This window comes from Oryzias latipes, chromosome 12 (assembly GCF_002234675.1).
Source record: "Oryzias latipes chromosome 12, ASM223467v1".
Taxonomy (NCBI): Eukaryota; Metazoa; Chordata; class Actinopteri; order Beloniformes; family Adrianichthyidae; genus Oryzias; species Oryzias latipes.
Genome location: NC_019870.2, coordinates 26,859,697 through 26,877,286, shown reverse-complemented (window position 1 = coordinate 26,877,286; position 17,590 = coordinate 26,859,697). Strand labels below are relative to the sequence as shown.

At 43.6% G+C, this 17,590-nt stretch overlaps 1 protein-coding gene across 11 annotated transcripts in view; it reads left to right on the top strand.

Moving 5' to 3' along the window:
- The window catches only part of LOC101169874 (glutamate receptor ionotropic, NMDA 1), a 37,445-nt gene that overhangs the window by 5,789 nt on the left and 14,066 nt on the right, over positions 1–17,590 (top strand). For 8 of the 11 annotated variants that reach the window (XM_023960491.1, XM_023960492.1, XM_023960489.1 and 5 more), the window contains exons 3-12: positions 141–317; positions 3,855–3,917; positions 4,675–4,772; positions 6,820–6,941; positions 8,371–8,545; positions 10,818–10,962; positions 13,821–13,907; positions 14,233–14,368; positions 14,466–14,593; positions 16,773–16,937. In XM_023960491.1, the coding sequence (XP_023816259.1) occupies positions 141–317; positions 3,855–3,917; positions 4,675–4,772; positions 6,820–6,941; positions 8,371–8,545; positions 10,818–10,962; positions 13,821–13,907; positions 14,233–14,368; positions 14,466–14,593; positions 16,773–16,937 (1,296 nt within the window). The remainder of the gene's footprint in view (positions 1–140; positions 318–3,854; positions 3,918–4,674; positions 4,773–6,819; positions 6,942–8,370; positions 8,546–10,817; positions 10,963–13,820; positions 13,908–14,232; positions 14,369–14,465; positions 14,594–16,772; positions 16,938–17,590) is intronic. The other 3 variants (XM_023960490.1, XM_023960498.1, XM_023960495.1) reach the window with 1 other exon arrangement.

Here is a 17,590-nt window from a genome sequence, read left to right as displayed (position 1 = left end):
ACCTGGTACAGGTGTGTCCAGCCAATTAGAACATGCCAGAGCAGGGTATGCTGGAAAACATGCAGGAATGCGGCCCTCAGTGCCCACCTCTGCATTAGAAGGTGTTAATCTTCTCATTTCCTGCCCCCCCCCCCCCCCAGAGCATCCACCTGTCCTTCCTGCGCACCGTGCCGCCGTACTCCCACCAGGCGCACGTGTGGTTCGACCTGATGCGCGAGTTCAACTGGAACCACATCATCCTGATCGTCAGCGACGACCACGAGGGGCGGGCGGCCCAGAAGAGGCTGGAGACGCTGCTGGAGGAGAGGGAGACCAAGGTGAGATGCCGCCACTGCCGGGAACCCCTTCCCCCTCTCCCTCCCTTCCCCCCCTCAGTGTGTGAGCGGGTGCGTGTGCACGAGTGTGCCAGGACCTGACTCCCCCCATGTGTGTGCACCCCCCCCCCCCCCCCGTCGTCTGTCTGAACACATCTCCTCCTCACTGTTGTGTGAACATTGGCTAACATTCCCAGAGACATCAGCAGTGTCTAATGTGGTCTAATCTGACAAAAGTTTGTATGTTTATTTGCTCATCTTCACTTTGCTTTTCGCCATAGTCCAAATGATCCTGTGTCCTTCCACACTGGGAGCAAATAGCGGACTTTAAGGTGGGGCTGTGCAAACCATCACCCGTGTCTGTGAGGCAGAACCCGGATCTTCCAGATCCGTGGCAGATCATGGAAGTGTAGCCCCCGCGTTTGTGGGTCAGGGGGAGCGGTTGAGTTCTAGGTGAAGCGCCACCTTTCCAGAGAAGAGCTGATGCCATCTGCAACTCTGCAAGTGGCTGAGGAAAGATTCTCCTCCTCTTCTTCCTCCTTCTCCTCCGCCTCCTCCTCCTCCTCCTCCTCCTCTCTGGGGCTCTTTGCTGTAATTGTGTGGTGAAGTGAAATGTGTCCTGATTCAGAGATTTAATTAAATCAGAGGCTGACGAGATGCTGACACATGCCCGAGAGTCTGCGGAGAGCTGCTGCGCTCAGACAAAAGCAGGTCAGAAGGAAAGGCTGCAGGAAGCGCGTGCAGCTCACTTCCTGCATCAGAAAAGGAAAATCCTGTTTGAAAAGCCTCTTTTGAGAATCCCAGCACGCCCCTTTAAATCTCAGTTCGGATTAGCTCATTAAGCCCCCCCAATGTCGCTGCAGCCCCCCCCCCACACACACACACATTGGACAAACGCCCCAGGAGGTTTTTCGTCTCATCAGCAATGATTTATGGAGCACTTTTCTACTTTCATCAAAAGAAAATCAGGAAAACTCAACATGTGCGCCTGATGACTTTTGAAAGTCACAAACAGTTTTCATTAAACCACCATTTATGCCCCCCCCACCACCACCACAACCAGCTGCTCTCAAGGAAAAACCACTGTGACAGCTGTGAGCACATCCACTTTGTTTCAGTTCATTTATTCCGCAAATACTCACACAAACACACACACACACACACACACACACACACACACAAACACACACATTTGATCATAATCTATTTGACACGGATCATAATAACGGCTCAGATAATCAAAGAGCCGACATTCACTCAGTGCAACGGAGGTTCGTGAGGATAAAACGAGTTGGATGTGGATCTAGATGCAGCAGAGCCGAGTTTGGCTCAAAGACAAATCAAATTAAAAACATTCGGATCAGAACCAAACTAAGGCTTTGGGTCAGTTGTGGTTCAGGATGGGATCATCCGGGGGAGACTTGATGGAGGGTGCTAAGGCTGATGGCGCCTTGTGTGGAGCAGCTGACAACGAACTTAAGCTGGGGACGTTTTGACCTTAAACGGATGACCTGGGAAAGAAGGCGGGGATGTAGAACCTCCAGAACAGGACTGAGAATCAAACATAAGGAATAAAAACAAAACCACTGGACCTCATAGACTTGATGCAATCATTAAACTTCAGTTAGAAAAAAAGCTTTTTATCCGTCTTTAATCTGCTTCACATGTGATCAATAGACCAGAACCAAACCAGAACCAACATGTGAGAATAAGAGTGTCTGCTGCGGCATTGACAGCAACTACAATATGGATGATGTCACTTCCTGTCAGCTTTTTTTTTTCTCTGGCGTGTTCATTTCCTTGTGCCTGTAAGCATCAGTTTACTGTCAGTCCTTCCTGATGAAGGTGGGCCCTTTCTGTGTTTCCCTGTCGGCAAAGCATGGTGGCAGAGGGATCATAATGTGGGACTTTCTCAGCCCCAGGACTTGGATCCAAACATGATGTCACTTGTACAACTGAATTGAGCGTGAAAAGCTGCTGCCTCAGTGCAGCTCATTTTAACAGTTTTTATTTTCAAAAATGATTTTTGGTTTCTGTCATTTGTTCCGGCGCGGCCTCAGATGCTTCTGCTTTCCGTTTTTCACAGTTTCTGCAGAATCAGTTTTCATTCGGTGTGACACTTGTGCTGACGCTCCCCTGTGGCTGTCTTTGCACGACTTTGTTGACCCCCCTTTTTTCTTTTGGGAAAAATGCGTGAAGGGAGGGGCTCACGCCCGCGTCCTGCAGAGATGCTCTGGATTTCTGACTTCAGTTTGTGTGAAGGCTGCTGGGAAAGGGCTTGACCCTTCTCCTGTGGTGAGATGAGAACATCCAGCAAGGAAACAGATTTTGTTTTTAGCCGAAATATAAGAAAACACTCTTAAGCAGTAATAACAAGGAGGAGGTGCACAGAGGATCAAGCAGAATGTTCTGTAAATGTAATTGAATTAATGCTTTATTAATCTAAATGCATGATTTAGGAACTTGCAGCTCAGAGGCATAGTGCTGTTTGAACTCTTTTTAGTTCAGAACTCGCCAGGTGGTGTCTGGCTGTCTTCACACATATTTTATTGGAAGGTCATGGCGTGCACCATCAGTTACTTTAAGGAAATGTGTTTCATGTCTTGATGTGACTGTGACCATAATGAACACAATGTGAAATATTAATGCCTGCAGCTGATACGAAAATAGAGTTACTTGAAAATCCCTGAGGAGAAGATGGACGCTTTTCTGTAATCCTTGAGAAAAACTGTCCAGAGTGACGGGAGCAGCCGTTCCAAACCGTCCAAGCTGGTTTCTTCTGAAGAGCAGAACCAGCATCCTGAGCGCCGGGACTGAAGCAGCTCTCAGACTTCTCTTCTGATGTGAACAGGAGGATTTCTTGTCGGTTTGCTTGGACAGTGCACATAAGAGCAGAATGGGGGCGTGGGGTGTGAGCGTTGAAGCTGGCAGCTGTGAAGCAGAAACTTGTTTCTTCTCTGCGATTAAGTAGGTCTGGAGTCCTAAAGGACGTCTGCTCATGTGTGCGACCGCTCTACCACCGGCGCAGCAGCCCAGGGCGCCATGAAAGCACTGCAAACAGGTGCACGGCTCACGCCTTTGTTTGCCTGACTGAGACAAACGGTGTGGGGATGATTCTGCGCAGACGCAGCTTTGGAGGACATGCTGAACTTGTGTTTAGCTTTATAGGCTCTGTTCCATAACTAAAAGAAGAAAGTGGGAGGGGTTTGGGTTGAATCTGACGCAATGTTTTGGTCTATTTTCTGCCTAAATGACCTACAATGAATGAGTTTTTCTTCTTTTTAGATGCAGTTTCCACCGAAATGTTCTAGGTCAGAGTGAGAGTTTCTGAACTAAAGGTTGTGACCTTTGACCCCGCCCTCTTCTGACAGGGTGTTGTAGTCTTGAGCCACTGATGTTCTTTGCAAGCCCCACCATTAAAGATCCCAATTTGAAGCAGAAAAGTGGAGATTTGTTGGAATGCTTTACTGCCCTCCATTTTCAACTGTTTATAATATTTTTCTGTGTCTGCATATTTTCTCTGTGCACATTACTCATCAGAATAAAAAAAGGAACTATGAAAACCTCGACCAACTGTCCTATGACAACAAGCGAGGACCTAAGGTATATTTGCATGGTCAATGCACGCCGCCCACCAACTTTCCGAACGTAGCAGCTAGAAACCAGCCCAGACCAGTCACCAGCCGACCCAGAAATGCCCCTCTCTTGGTAGCACGTGTTTGGTTTTTACTTTCAGACATTTCCCCATGGTTTCAATGACGAATGGTTTTGTTATGAAAAGCTTTCATTTTCGGTTATTCCAGAAAAAAGGGAGATGGGAAGAGCGTCCTGCTTTTATGATTTTCATTTTCTCCTTCAGTAAAGGAGTGCATGTCCTCAGAACACACACGCTCACACAAAGACAGTTTGCAAGCTCATTCCTTTGTGGAGGTCCGGTAGTGTGGGAATCAGACTTCTTCCCGTTCCGTAGCACTTCCCTAGTTCTCAGCAGTTTGTTTTTTTATTTTTTCGTTGAGGGGAAACACTCCCCTCTTCCCCCCTTCACCTGTTTTTAGTTACTGGTTGCATTGACCTTCTTCCCCCCCCCCCCCCCCCACCACCTAACACATGCACGTTCTCTTTTGGAGCCTTGATAATCCTCAGTTTGCATGCAAACAAATGCAAAAGTCTTTTTTCCCCCCTTCAAGCTTTTTCTTTTTTTAGTTCAGCCGGTTCCCCTGGATCGCTTTTCCTTTTTAATCTCTGTGTCTCGTTTTCAAACGTAATCGACCAAGCTCGAATCCAAGCAGGTAAAGAGGCAGCATGGCGTCTGGGGTAGGGAGAAGTAGCTGGCTTGACCTTTCTTATGCCCCAATCACAGGCAGAGAAAGTCCTCCAGTTCAGCCAGGAGACTAACTTAACTGCCCTGCTGCTGGAGGCTAAAGAGCTGGAGGCCCGAGTCATCATCCTGTCTGCCAGGTGAGCTTTCTCCGGTTCATGGTTCTAGTTCTGGAAAACACTCATACATGAGCAGAGAGAACAGAAACGTAGACGTCGTTCCTAAAGAGCCTTTCAATTCCTAACACAGGTACTGTTGTAGTTTTAGCACTGATTTATGAGGAGTGGGTCTACAGAAGATGTAAATGTGTGCTGGATGATTTTAAAAAATGAATGTCTTGAATGTTTGGGTCTTAAATCGTTGAAGTTCCACTTCAGTGGATTTCTTTTGGAGTAATAGACTCTCAAAACGAGCAAAAAGATCCACAGAATAAGGATCTCTGTAGTGCCTTTCACTTCTCCATTTCAGCAGAAACGCATATCTAACAGTCATACATTGCTTTTGAAAAGATTTACTCCCAACAGTGAAAGAAAATATATATATCGCTGCAGAAATTCACCAGCCTTTTTGGAAACATTTAGACTTTTCCAATGTGTTGAATAAATGTAATGTAGTCTAAGGCAGTGGTCCCCGATCCCAAATCGGTATCATTACCGGTCAGGGGACATTTAGTACCGGGCCGCAGAAAATAAACAAGACAAAATAAATGTTTTACATTTTATTTATGAATTGGTTCTGAAACAAGTTTTATATTGGGAAACTACTGGATTCTCACTTTCACATTCGAACCCATTCTTGAAGGAGGTCAAGGGTTGACTGTATATGAGAACTGGACTGATTAAAACCCTTGTGCTATCTTAGATGACCCCCCCCCCCCCTTCCATTGACGTGTTCTCCCTACCATGACAAAGGTGGATAAAGGTGGAAAGATTTCATGTAATCCATGGACACCAGTGAAGATCACAAATCATTGAAGAAAAAAGGTTCAGCGCACTGTCTAGTGGGTCTAGATGACCCAATCCCAATGTTAAAGTGCCTAGGATTCCAAACAGGAAGTACCTGCTGGTTTTCTAAGAGGACAAAATCCCATAGACTTCTACGGAGAAATAAACAGCTGTTACTCCGTCATTCTATTGGTCAGAAGAACCATCCTGGCTCGGAGACGTTTCTTAGCATGTTCTTGATAATTCTCACTTTCTTCATGACTTTTTTTTTTCTTTATGTTATTTAAGTTCTAAACCAACCAATCAGACATCTCAATATAAGCATGTGTTCTCACATGCAAAATATGAAGGTTTGATTGACAGATCTGATTGACAGATTCCCAAGTAGTAGGGGTGTGGCCTTCCAACAAGCTCACTCCTGATTGGCCAGAATAGTTACCATAGAAACAATGACTAAGACCCACTCTGACAAATCCCTGCTTAATGACATCATCTGGCTCCAACATGGCAGTCTCCATATATGGCGACGGAATTGACTTCATTTCTTTGGAGCCGTAAGTAAAGTTATTTTCAAGACAGTGCGCTGAACCTTTTTTCTTCAATGATTTGTGATCTTCTTCTGGACTAAGCTCAAGTTAACTAAAACAAACATTTTTGGAACATTTCTTTTGGCGGAAAAGATCCAGCGAGGAACCTTAAAATAAAAGAAATCTGCATTTAACAGACAAAAACCCAGGAGTCTTTATTTCAAATATGGATTTATAGTGACAGTTGTTCCCACAGACCATGTTAATAATGATGCAGAATATTCAGCAACCTGTTGTCTAATGTTACGAGGATGTTGCTAATGTGTTGTTTAAAAGGTGGATTCAACTTTATTATTACATTTAAAAATGCCAATTTAGTTACCGTTTCTTCTTTCTTTGTTTTTTTTTGTCTCACTTTTATTTGTCGGACATTGACGTCTGATTTTTAGCTTCTACTTAGACAGTTATTGGTTGAAGGAAAATCCATATCATTTTTAATTTTTCTTTCACAAAATCAAGCAGCATTATATAGAGGATGAAGATGAACTTTACACTCAAAGGTTATGGGCCAACTGGAACCAAAAAAACCCAAAAACATTTTCAGGCCCCCTTCAGCCTCACAGGCCGGTCCATGAAAATATTGTGTGACATTAAACTGGACATTTTTTTAAACTTGATTTTTTAATTATGTCTGTCATTACTGTTTGTTTTCCCAGCGAGGAGGACGCAGCTGCGGTGTACAAGGCCGCCCGTTTCCTGAACATGACGGGCTCAGGCTACGTGTGGCTGGTGGGGGAGCGGGAGATGTCGGGTAAAGCCCTGACCGAGGCGCCGGACGGTACGTTCATCCAGCAGGGATGACCGCTGGCTGGGGGAAAGCAGAACCCACAGGGTTCAGAATGAAACCACGACCATGATGGTTCTCTTGTTCAGGGTTGAGTGTTCAAATGTGACGTGTGTTTGTGTTGAAGTCCTGCTCATCTGTGTTTCTTGTAAAGAGACCGTTTTGCAGCAGATCTGACTGAAGGGTAAGCTGCATCTGTTCTTGTCTTCATGTTGGTGCAAAAACCACAATTTTAATCTTTTTTTTCCAGCAAAAAAGAGCTGGTTGTAGTTTGTTCCCAAACATATCTGCCTTCCACATGCTCTGTCATCTCATCATCCAACACCTCTTTGAGCTGAAAGACATCACCGTCCATAAGTGTTTTAAAATCATAACGTCAGCAGGTTGATGATCAGTTTTTTTCACTTTTGTTGGCTTCAAACAGTCGTTCTTTGTGGGTTGGACTCCTCTGTGTCAGAGTTTAAGGTCCCAGCTAATTAGCTTGCTTATCTAAAGCTACGCTTTTGAGTTATTGACGCTTATTTTTACCTTTTAAACATACTGATTAATGGTCTGATTGTAGCTGCAAACAGCTTGCTCTGAGGAAAGTCAAGAGACTGTCATGTGCGGGGGTGGCTTGAGAGCCGGTAGGACCCAGAATGCAGAGGCGGAGGCACACGGTTCAAGGGCAAGGGGTTTAATGCGAACAAACAAAAGGCGCTGCAGAGCAGGATGACAAAAAACAAAACAAAACAAAACTCACTGTGGCGTGGCGAGGGACAAGAAACGAGGACCATGGCATGACATGAACACCAGACAGGGATAATGGACCAACACAGGAGGAAGGCAGAGACAAGACTTATATACAGACAGGGCAGACAAGACACAGGTGAACACGATCAGGGCACATGGGGACCAAACGAAGTAAAACACAAGAAACAAGACAAGACAGGAAACCTTTCAAAATAAAACAGGAAACAGAACCAAACAAGACAGGACAAGAACTAAAGCGAAAAACAAGACAACAAACTGAAACCATGACAGAGACGCTGCCTTGACTAAGATGCAGTGGATGATCCAGACACCTTAAACCAGTAAAAAAAACCAGGAGCTGGTTCTCACTGAGGGATTGAACAGAGATACGTTTGACATTTGCTCCAGATCTTCTCAGAAGTCTGCATTTTGCTGTGATGGAGCCCTGAAATAGTTGCTACAGGTCTTACAGAAGAACAGAACTGATGCCCAAAGGAAGCAGCAGTAATCATACATTTAATTTGAGTTTTTTTCTTCCTTAAATGCTTCTGAAACAACAGTTTTGAGCTGGTCCTCTTGGCATTTAGGAAACATCCAGGATGGATTATGATGCTGTTGAGTCAGATGTTGCATCTGAGGCAGAGCAGCAGGAAGTCTTTGCTCAGGTGGGGGATTGTCTTTGCTGTCTCAGGGCTGATCGGCCTCCAGCTCATCAACGGGAAGAATGAATCGGCTCACATTAACGATGCGGTGGCCGTGGTGGCTCAGTCCATCCAAGAGCTCTTTGAGAAGGAGAACATCACAGAACCCCCCCGAGGATGTGTGGGAAACACCAACATCTGGAAGACAGGACCCCTCTTCAAGCGGTGAGACAAACATTTCCCCTTTAAAACAACATTTACTGCAGAACTGGTTAAACTAGAATAGAAACAAGAAGCACCATGTTCTCGGTTACACTTGAAAATAATTCTACTCCTATTTATTTGCTGAAGATGCATTTATTTTATCCAGTTTTTATCAGTATGCACATTATGCACTATTATTATTGATAGCAGAATGTCTGGAAACAAAAAGTTACTCAGATTTTATTTACAAGTTTTCAATCACATTTCTGTATTTACAGTTATTTATAACGAACAACTATTTTGGCAATGATATTATTAAAATGTTTTTTTTTTTTTTTTACTGATTAGCTTTAAAGCGCAGAAACTATATACTTTTCAAGCATAGCCTTCTTTTGACTGTAATAGCTGCAGCTCTGCAACACCACAATCTAGGCTTTTTTGTTGTTTTGGAATAAATTTCTGATGTTTGGTAGTTTTTTCACTGATTTCCTTTTTTTAAAGTTACTTTAAACTAGGGCTGCACGATATGAGGAAAACCTGCGATATGCGATATTAGTGATCAATGTTGCGATAACGATAAATTTGTGGTAAATAAACAAATAGAAAAATAAACAAAAACATCATTCCCATTTCATTGCAACAGTTTAAAAATTATACTCCAAATGACCCTCATCGACATGGGGGACAAACATCTAACATAATAGGCCTCCATCTGATTGGTCAAAGCATAAAGGGATTTATTTGATTCGTTAAATGCTTCAAGCTGCTAGAAGATTGTTTTAACACATTTTGGGTTTGCGATTTATTGCGATATTCGCCGTCTTTTGCAATATGCATATTGCAGAGCTGGATATTGCGATAACGATAAATTTGCGGTATATTGTGCAGGCCTACTTTAAACCAATATTTGGTTGACGGCGTTTTACTTCTTCTTAAAGACTCACTCTGATGAAAATTGTGTTTTTAACATGTTCTTGTGGTATTTTTCTGATGATGGAGGACGTGTAAAGAAAATTAAGCTCAAAATTGCATTTCTGCGTATTTCTTTATTCAAATGGTGAATCAGAATTAGATGAAAAAGCATGGTGATGTTGAAAATACACTGGGGAGGGGCCACAAGCTCCCTGCTCCGCTCCATTCTGATGCGTCCAGCTTCAGACGTCTTTTGTTTTCCTCGTCTTAGCTGGAATCTGCATCAGAACTGCCCGACTGATAGCTCCAATATTGCTCACCATTTCTGTTGCATGTTCAGTTGTGGGTGTGAGGGGCTACAAGCAAGAAGAGTTTTTAAACAAAGAAATTATGAAAAGTGGGGCAGGCTTACTGTGCCCCAATGGTTCCGCCCACAACTCAGATAGTTTCTGAACTACTGGAGAAACTATGTCCTAGACCTAGAGGACAACGCTGAGTTTGGCTAAAAACGTCATAATCATAACTGAAACACCACTGAAAACGCTTTGAAATAGATCCAAAGATGATCGGAGTGGGACTTTAGAGTGGTTTAAAATTAAAATGAAAGATGCTGTCATTTGAGTACATATCTTGTCTGTATTAATCTGAAATCTATAGGAGCTAGAGATAGAGATATTGTTTATTGATCCCACGTTGGGGAAATTCAATTATTACAGCAGTTCAGTGCAAAATAGAGAAAAAAGAAGAACAGCAATGTGCAAAAAGAATGAAAAGCTGTTTAAAAATGTGCAAAAATGCAAAAGTAATGACATTTAACAACAACAAGAATCTACACCTATATACACTAGTAGGACATAACATTTGTTATACATAAAATAAAAATTAAATAAAGTAAAACACAGAACATTCGGATGGGCTATGGATGCATGATAAATTGAGGCATTGCACAATCTAACAGCTGTTGGAATGAATGACCTGCGGAACCTTTCCTTCCTACATGGGGGGTGTAACAGTCTGCAACTGAAGGAGCTGCTCACCGCCTCCACTGTCTGATGTAGTGGGTGAGAGGTGTTGACCATAATGGATGTTAGCTACTTTAAAAATGGCTCAACATCTATGTTTCTGCAGAAATGATGAAAATCTGCAGATTCTCGTCTTGTTTTGGCTCAAATTCAAAAGTGTCTTTCCCAAGGACAAACTTTCAGCAGATCCACTCACTAGTTACTTCTGATGAGCATCAGAAGGATTTCCAGCCGGTTGAACAGTGGTAAATTCTCATGTGTCGTCAGTCACAGTGTAACAGACAGACCGCCCAGAAAGCCGGTGCTCTCCTGATGCAGAGGTCACGAATCCAAACAGGCCCATCTTTCTTTGTCTGCAGGGTTCTGATGTCGTCCAAGTATCCAGAGGGCCTCACAGGACGCGTGGAGTTCAACGATGACGGAGACAGGAAGTACGCGCACTACAGCATCCTCAACTATCAGAAGAGTCGCCTTGTTCAAGTTGGCATTTACAACGGCACGCAGGTGAACGTCTTTCAGGAGCTCAGGTGCATTCAGGGACATTTTTCCCTTCAACTGCAAGTTATGCTGCACGCAGAAAAGCAAAAACAAAATCCCTGACAGCTTGAGGTGATGCACATCTGTTACTGTTTATTAGCAGAGAAAACAAATGATGATAGATCTGACATGATGCACCGTGGCACAGACAGAGGGATCTCAAGGAGTCACCGGTGAAACGGATGTATTGGATATTAGATATGTTCATAAAACAAGGCAGACAGAACTGGATGATAAGACAATGGATTCAGTCACATTTGAAGCTAAATCACCTCTAAAAAGGAACCAAAGACACTAGAATGACTCTTTTACTGTGTCTTTCAGCAAACTCTTCTCTCTGGTGGTTTTATTATTGTAACACGTTTTCTTTAGTGGCTAAATTTAATACTGACTCAGACAGGAGCATGAAAAATGGTTTCATTTTTGTATCCAGGACAAAATGTTTCCCAAAGTGACCTCAAAGAGATGAATAGCCACCAGACGAAAAAAAACCAAACATCTATGAATATTTTAGCTCTCCCCCAAAAAACCTGACACCTGCAATGATTGTGATCCTGAAGACACATGAAAGAATACAAGACAAAGCAGACACACAAAAGGATCCAAGTTGTTGTTTTTCAACTGTTTTTCAATTTTAAACCTGCAGGGTCTTTTTATAGTTAAAACAGTCTGTCATTGGCATTAGCTACTAGCTTTGCTGCTCAAATGGGCTAATTTAAAGACTAAAGCCCCCAAATTATGACAAGTGCGTGTGAGAAAGATCCACTTCAAACTCAGGTGAATCTGATGATCGACCTCCTGCTTCCTGGTGTAAGGGAAGATTTATTGATGTTAACTCCAGCTCCTGCTGTCTTTTTTACACTAGTAACCTTTTTCCTCTTCAGTGGACGAAATGAGTTTAGATCTTTTGCTGATATTGTAGGTTCATCCATGTAACCCTCGTTCTATCCTAGGCACTTTAACATTGGGAGTTGGGTCATCTAGACCCACTAGACAGTGCGCTGAACCTTTTTTCTTCAATGATTTGTGATCTTCACTGGTGTCCATGGATTACATGAAATCTATTCACCTTTATCCACCTTTGTCATGGTAGGGAGAACACATCAAAGTAAGGGTGGGGTCATCTAAGATAGCACAAGGGTTAAAAAGACACTGACAGTACGTCATCTTAATGATAGATTTATTTAAACAGTGAGAGATTAAAAATAATCATGAAGAAAATTAAGAAATCCAAGATTTGATATACATTTATTTGCATTTCTTCAAAGGAAATAAATATCTGGTCCCCTAGTAATCATTAAGAGTTCTTTCTGGTTCACACAGACCAGTTAGACTCTCCTATGCAACCAACCTGTCACCTGAATTGAAGTTTGAACTAATCACCTGTAGAAAAGACTCCTGTCCACAGAATCTGTCAGACTCCAAACTCTCCAACATGGAAAGACTAAAGAGCTTTCAGTGAATTTAAGGGAGAAGATTGTAGACCTGAACAAGACCAGACTGTAGTCAAAGCAGGTGGAACCACAGTCACCAAGAAAACTGTTGGAAAACTGTACAATTATTTCACATCTTTCAGAGCTCACATAGTCCCCCTGCTTAAGAAGACACGTGTCTTTCGTTTACCAATGAACACCTTCATGATTTAGATAATGATTGGGAGAAGGTGCTGTGATCTGGTAAGAACCGAAATGGAGCTCTTTGGCATCAACTCAACCCCTCGTATTTGGAGGAAGAGAAATGCTGCTGATGAACCCAAGAACACCATCCCCACCATCAACCACGGAGGTGGAAACATGATTTGGGGGAGTTTTTTCTAAACAAAGCTGCTTTATCATGTAGATGGGAGGATAGGCGGAGCTATGTACCATCAAATCCTGAGTGACAACCTTCTTTCTTCCACCAGGAGGCCTAAATTGGGGGGTTGATTGGTCTTCTAATGGAATAATGACCTAAAACAAACCAAGCTAACCAAGGTATGGCTAAAAAGAAGCACATTAAGGTCATGGATTGGTCGAGTCAGTCTCTGGACCTCCATGGAGAGAGCTGAAGCTCAGAGTTGCTAAGCAACAGCCACCAAAATGTGACTGATTTAGAAGTCATTTGTAAAGAAGAGTGGAGCAAAATTCCTCCTGAAATGTGCAGAGACCGGCTCATCAACTACAAGAAACGTCTGACCTCTGTGCTGCTAATGAGGGTTTTGCCACAAAGTATAAAGTCTTTCCGCAAAGAGGGTTCAAATACTTATTGTCCACAATGAAAAGCAATAAATTTAAAATAAATTCTTTAAAGTGGATTTCTTGATTTTCTTTGTAATTTTCTATCTCTTGCTGTTCAAATGAACCTACCATCAGGATGACAGACTGGAAATTACTTTTTAAGTGGGCATTCCTTCAATATTAGCAAGGGATCAAATACTTATTTCCTCCACTCTATGAGAGATGAGGAGAAATTATTCCACTTCTCTTCTTCCAGATCCCAAATAAAATAATTTTCAGATCAATTTTTATCCATCAAATTCATTTTTTTATGTGTCAGATCTTAATGGAGGTCCTATTGACAGCATGTTGCTCCTTCACCCTGAGTTACAGGGATTGTGTGTCAGAGGCCGCAGGGTGAACCTGTCAGGCTGCTCTGAGGGGAATCAGCTCTACGGCTCCCTGTAGGAATGATAAGTTATTCATTCCTGAGATCCAGTATGTGAGGGGACGTGAAAAACTGCTGAGCTGTTTCACCGTGACCCTGACTCATTAGCCATGCTCACCCGCAGTGTTTCCGAAGCAGCAGGCCTTCTGTCAGCACTCACCTGTAATCCCGCTCCCCTGCAGGTGGTGATGAACAATCAGCGGAAGATAATCTGGCCTGGAGGAGAGACGGAGAAACCACAGGGCTTCCAGATGTCCACTCGGCTAAAGGTGGGGTCCTTTGCTGAGCTGCTGCAGCGTGACAGTGGCGTCCACACAGGCACGGTGTGGATCTGGGCTGACGTGCCGCCGCCGGACAGCTCTCAGGGATGTGTGAGGCACGGCGGAGTGAAGCCGATCCTCTGCTGACGTATCTGTTCTGACTTTTATCCCTTCCTGCTGTCTCAGAGAATCTTCACTGTGACCTCGCCAGTAACTCGTCTGTCACTCTGTGTTTTCATGTGTCTGCTCACTGCTGAGCTTCTCCCAGTGTTTCTCCTGCTCATGTCTCGCAAAGAACCATCAGATCAACAGCTCAGTGTCCTGTCTGCTGCAGATAGTGACCATACACCAGGAGCCTTTTGTGTATGTGAAACCCACCATGCTGGATGGGACCTGCAAGGAGGAACTGACCCTGAACGGAGTCCTAATAAAAAAGGTCATCTGCACGGGGCCCAATGAGACCATCCCAGGTAAGAGTGAGACATTTTCATGGCTGTGCTTCGGTTCGGCTCGTGGAGGATTGCTCTGCTTTTGGTGTCACAAACATCATTGTTGCTTTTCTTTCAGGGCGCCCCATCATACCTCAGTGTTGTTATGGATTCTGTATTGACCTCCTGATCAAGTTGGCGATGACCATGAACTTTACTTATGAGGTGCATTTGGTGGCCGATGGAAAGTTTGGAACTCAAGAACGGGTGAGTTTTACTTTAAAGCCTTTTACTGAATGACGCACGCTTGGTGTGCTGACAGAAACCAATCTTTTTCTGGTTTTGCTCACACCAGCGATCCCCAACCCCCAGGCCGTAAACCAACACTGGTCAATGGAACAGTTGGTATCGGGCCGCAGAGGAAAAAAGAGCACATTTAATTTATAAACTGATTTTGAAAGAAGTTTTATTTACATCCGCTACTTTCTTAAAGCAGCTGAGTCGACCACTAAACTAAAACCTCCAAGCTAGCAAGGTTGACAAAAAACAAACATGTTTGAAAAGTTTCTTTTGGCCGAAAAGTTCCAGTGAGGAAACGGAAGAGCCTTCGACTTCATACGTACATGCCTACAGACTGCCAGTACACACCCACAGACTGCCAGTACACGCCCACAGACTGCCAGTACACACCCACAGACTGCCAGTGCACGCCTTCAGACTGCAAGTACATGCCTACAGACTGCCAGTACACGCCTACTGACTGCCAGTACACGCCTACAGACTGCCAGTGCACGCCTTCAGACTGCAAGTACATGCCTACAGACTGCCAGTACACGCCTTCAGACTGCAAGTACATGCCTACTGACTGCCAGTACACGCCTACAGACTGCCAGTGCACGCCTTCAGACTGCCAGTATACACTTACAGACTGCCAGTACACGCCTACAGACTGCCAGTACACGCCCACAGACTGCCAGTACACACCTACAGACTGCCAGTATATGCATACAGTCCTCTGATCATCATTCATAAGCATTCATCCACCAGTGGAACCACACTGGAGGCAGGGAGGGTAAGGTGTCTTCGAACCCTTTGATCATCGGCCAACCTGCTCAGCTGCTGGAGCCACATGAGGCGCCTTATTGTGTGGAAAGTGAATTCTAAGGTAGCATTCAGGTTAGAAGTTGAAAAAGATTTGAGCTGACACACAATAGCTCTGTCAGAGTAAATATTTCCATCTACAAATGAACAGTAGACTTTAAAAATACTCTGGAGACACAGTTTGAGTTCTCAGCATCCCGGGTGGTTTGTTTGGGAACTTGCAGCAGCACACATTTTAGCCAAGATGTTTTGTCGTACAGACTTGTTCCGTGTCCTTACATTCACAGCTGAGCTGCTGTGTTGTGTTATACTTATCTTCATGTTAGATTAGTGAAGCCCTGTCACCATGTGTTTGCACATGTGAGCAGAGGGATCAGAGAAAGATGTGCATGCCTTGCTGCTAAATGCAAACGCTGCTAACTCTGGATAATGGATGCATGGCTGATCCCTGACTTCCCAGCCCTCTTTGACGCCAGCTTGCCTCTTCATTGGTTGTGCAGCTTGGGGGTTGGCTGCACGCTGAGCACAGCCTCTAAAATCAGCCTCAACATCCCAGTGAATCACAAATTCCACTGGGGCAGAAATCATTCAACGCTGCATGTTACGGGACGTCCAGTGTGCAGCAGCTCAAAGATCCCAGTTGGTGTGAGTTAGTGGCATTCTGGGCATGCATGAAGGATTCTTCCATGTTCCTTTAAGCCTGACATTTCTTTGAAAGCTGGTTTTCAGATGCTCTACGAGTGCAGTTTACTTTAAGGAGAAAAAAGATGTGTCACTCTGGACGCCCTCCGTCAACCAGATGGACCTGTTCACTCACATCAACGCAAATATCACACAACAACACTTTTATGGAGAAAACAACCTCAATAAAACTGTGAAAATTGTGCTTTTTGTTCAGATTGTTGTGTCATTCTTATAACTAAGTCGTATGTTAAGAAACGATCCAGTTCTTCAGTATTTGGGTCCAACACAAACTTCTTTTCATGGCAGAAGTGAACAACGTGAAGGCACAATCCTGATTGAGCTTCTTCTAATGTGTTTGAGCAACATCCTGAACCCACGTTTGTGTGGTAACATAAACTAATCCAAATACTGGGATAGAAGATACATGGACTTAACGTTGAATAGGAATAAGCCCAGAACCATGGTTAGTGTGAGGGCATAGTTCAGCTTTCTTTTCCTACAGAAACTGTGAACCGCAGGGACCAGCAGCTCCACTCGATTCTCACCTTGTACTTGTAACACATCCTGTCTATTTTCACTCAAACCCCAGATGTCTGTGAACATTCAGAGATGTGGGCACTGACAGTAACAGCTGATTCTCTCTCTTCTGTTTGGACCTCAGGTGAACAACAGCAACAAGAAAGAGTGGAATGGGATGATGGGAGAGCTCCTGGGGGGCCTGGCTGACATGATCGTGGCCCCACTGACTATAAACAACGAGCGAGCCCAATACATCGAGTTCTCCAAACCCTTTAAATACCAAGGTCTCACCATCCTGGTTAAAAAGGTCAGTTTGTGCCCCGAGCCATGAGATGTGAAGTGTTGAGTACCACGAGGGAAATACAACAAAAGGACACTCTTAAGCATTTGGTAGAAATTTTAGTCCAAACTGACGTTTCTCATAGTTGAAGAGGAGGTTTCTGCACATATCAGGGGGAATTTTGTTCCACTCTTCTTCACAAATGACTTCTTAATCAGTCAGATTTGGTGGCAGTTGCTTAGCAACTCTGAGCTTCAGCTTCCTCCTTAGGTTTTCTATAGGATTGAGGTCCAGAGACCCGCTGAGCCACTTCATGACCTTGATATGACTTCAGTCATGTGACCTGCACCAAACAGTGGTTTAATGGTGGCAGCTTACCATTCAAAAGTTGCTCGTAGATCTTGCAAATGATCATGTTTATTTGTTCAAATACACAAACTCGTTTTGTCTGGATTTTACTTTTAGAAAGATTTAAACAAAAGAAGTCCTGGTCTGTGTCTCCATTGATCTGTTTATCTGATGAGCTGTGTTGGGAAAGTTACTTTAAAGACCCACGCCAAAGAAAATGATGTTTTTGCTGTTTTTTACATGTTTGTTTGAGAATCTTTCTAAGAGAGGACACATATATAAAGTAAATTAAGCTTTAAATTGCATTATTTAATTCAAATTGTTGTGAATTA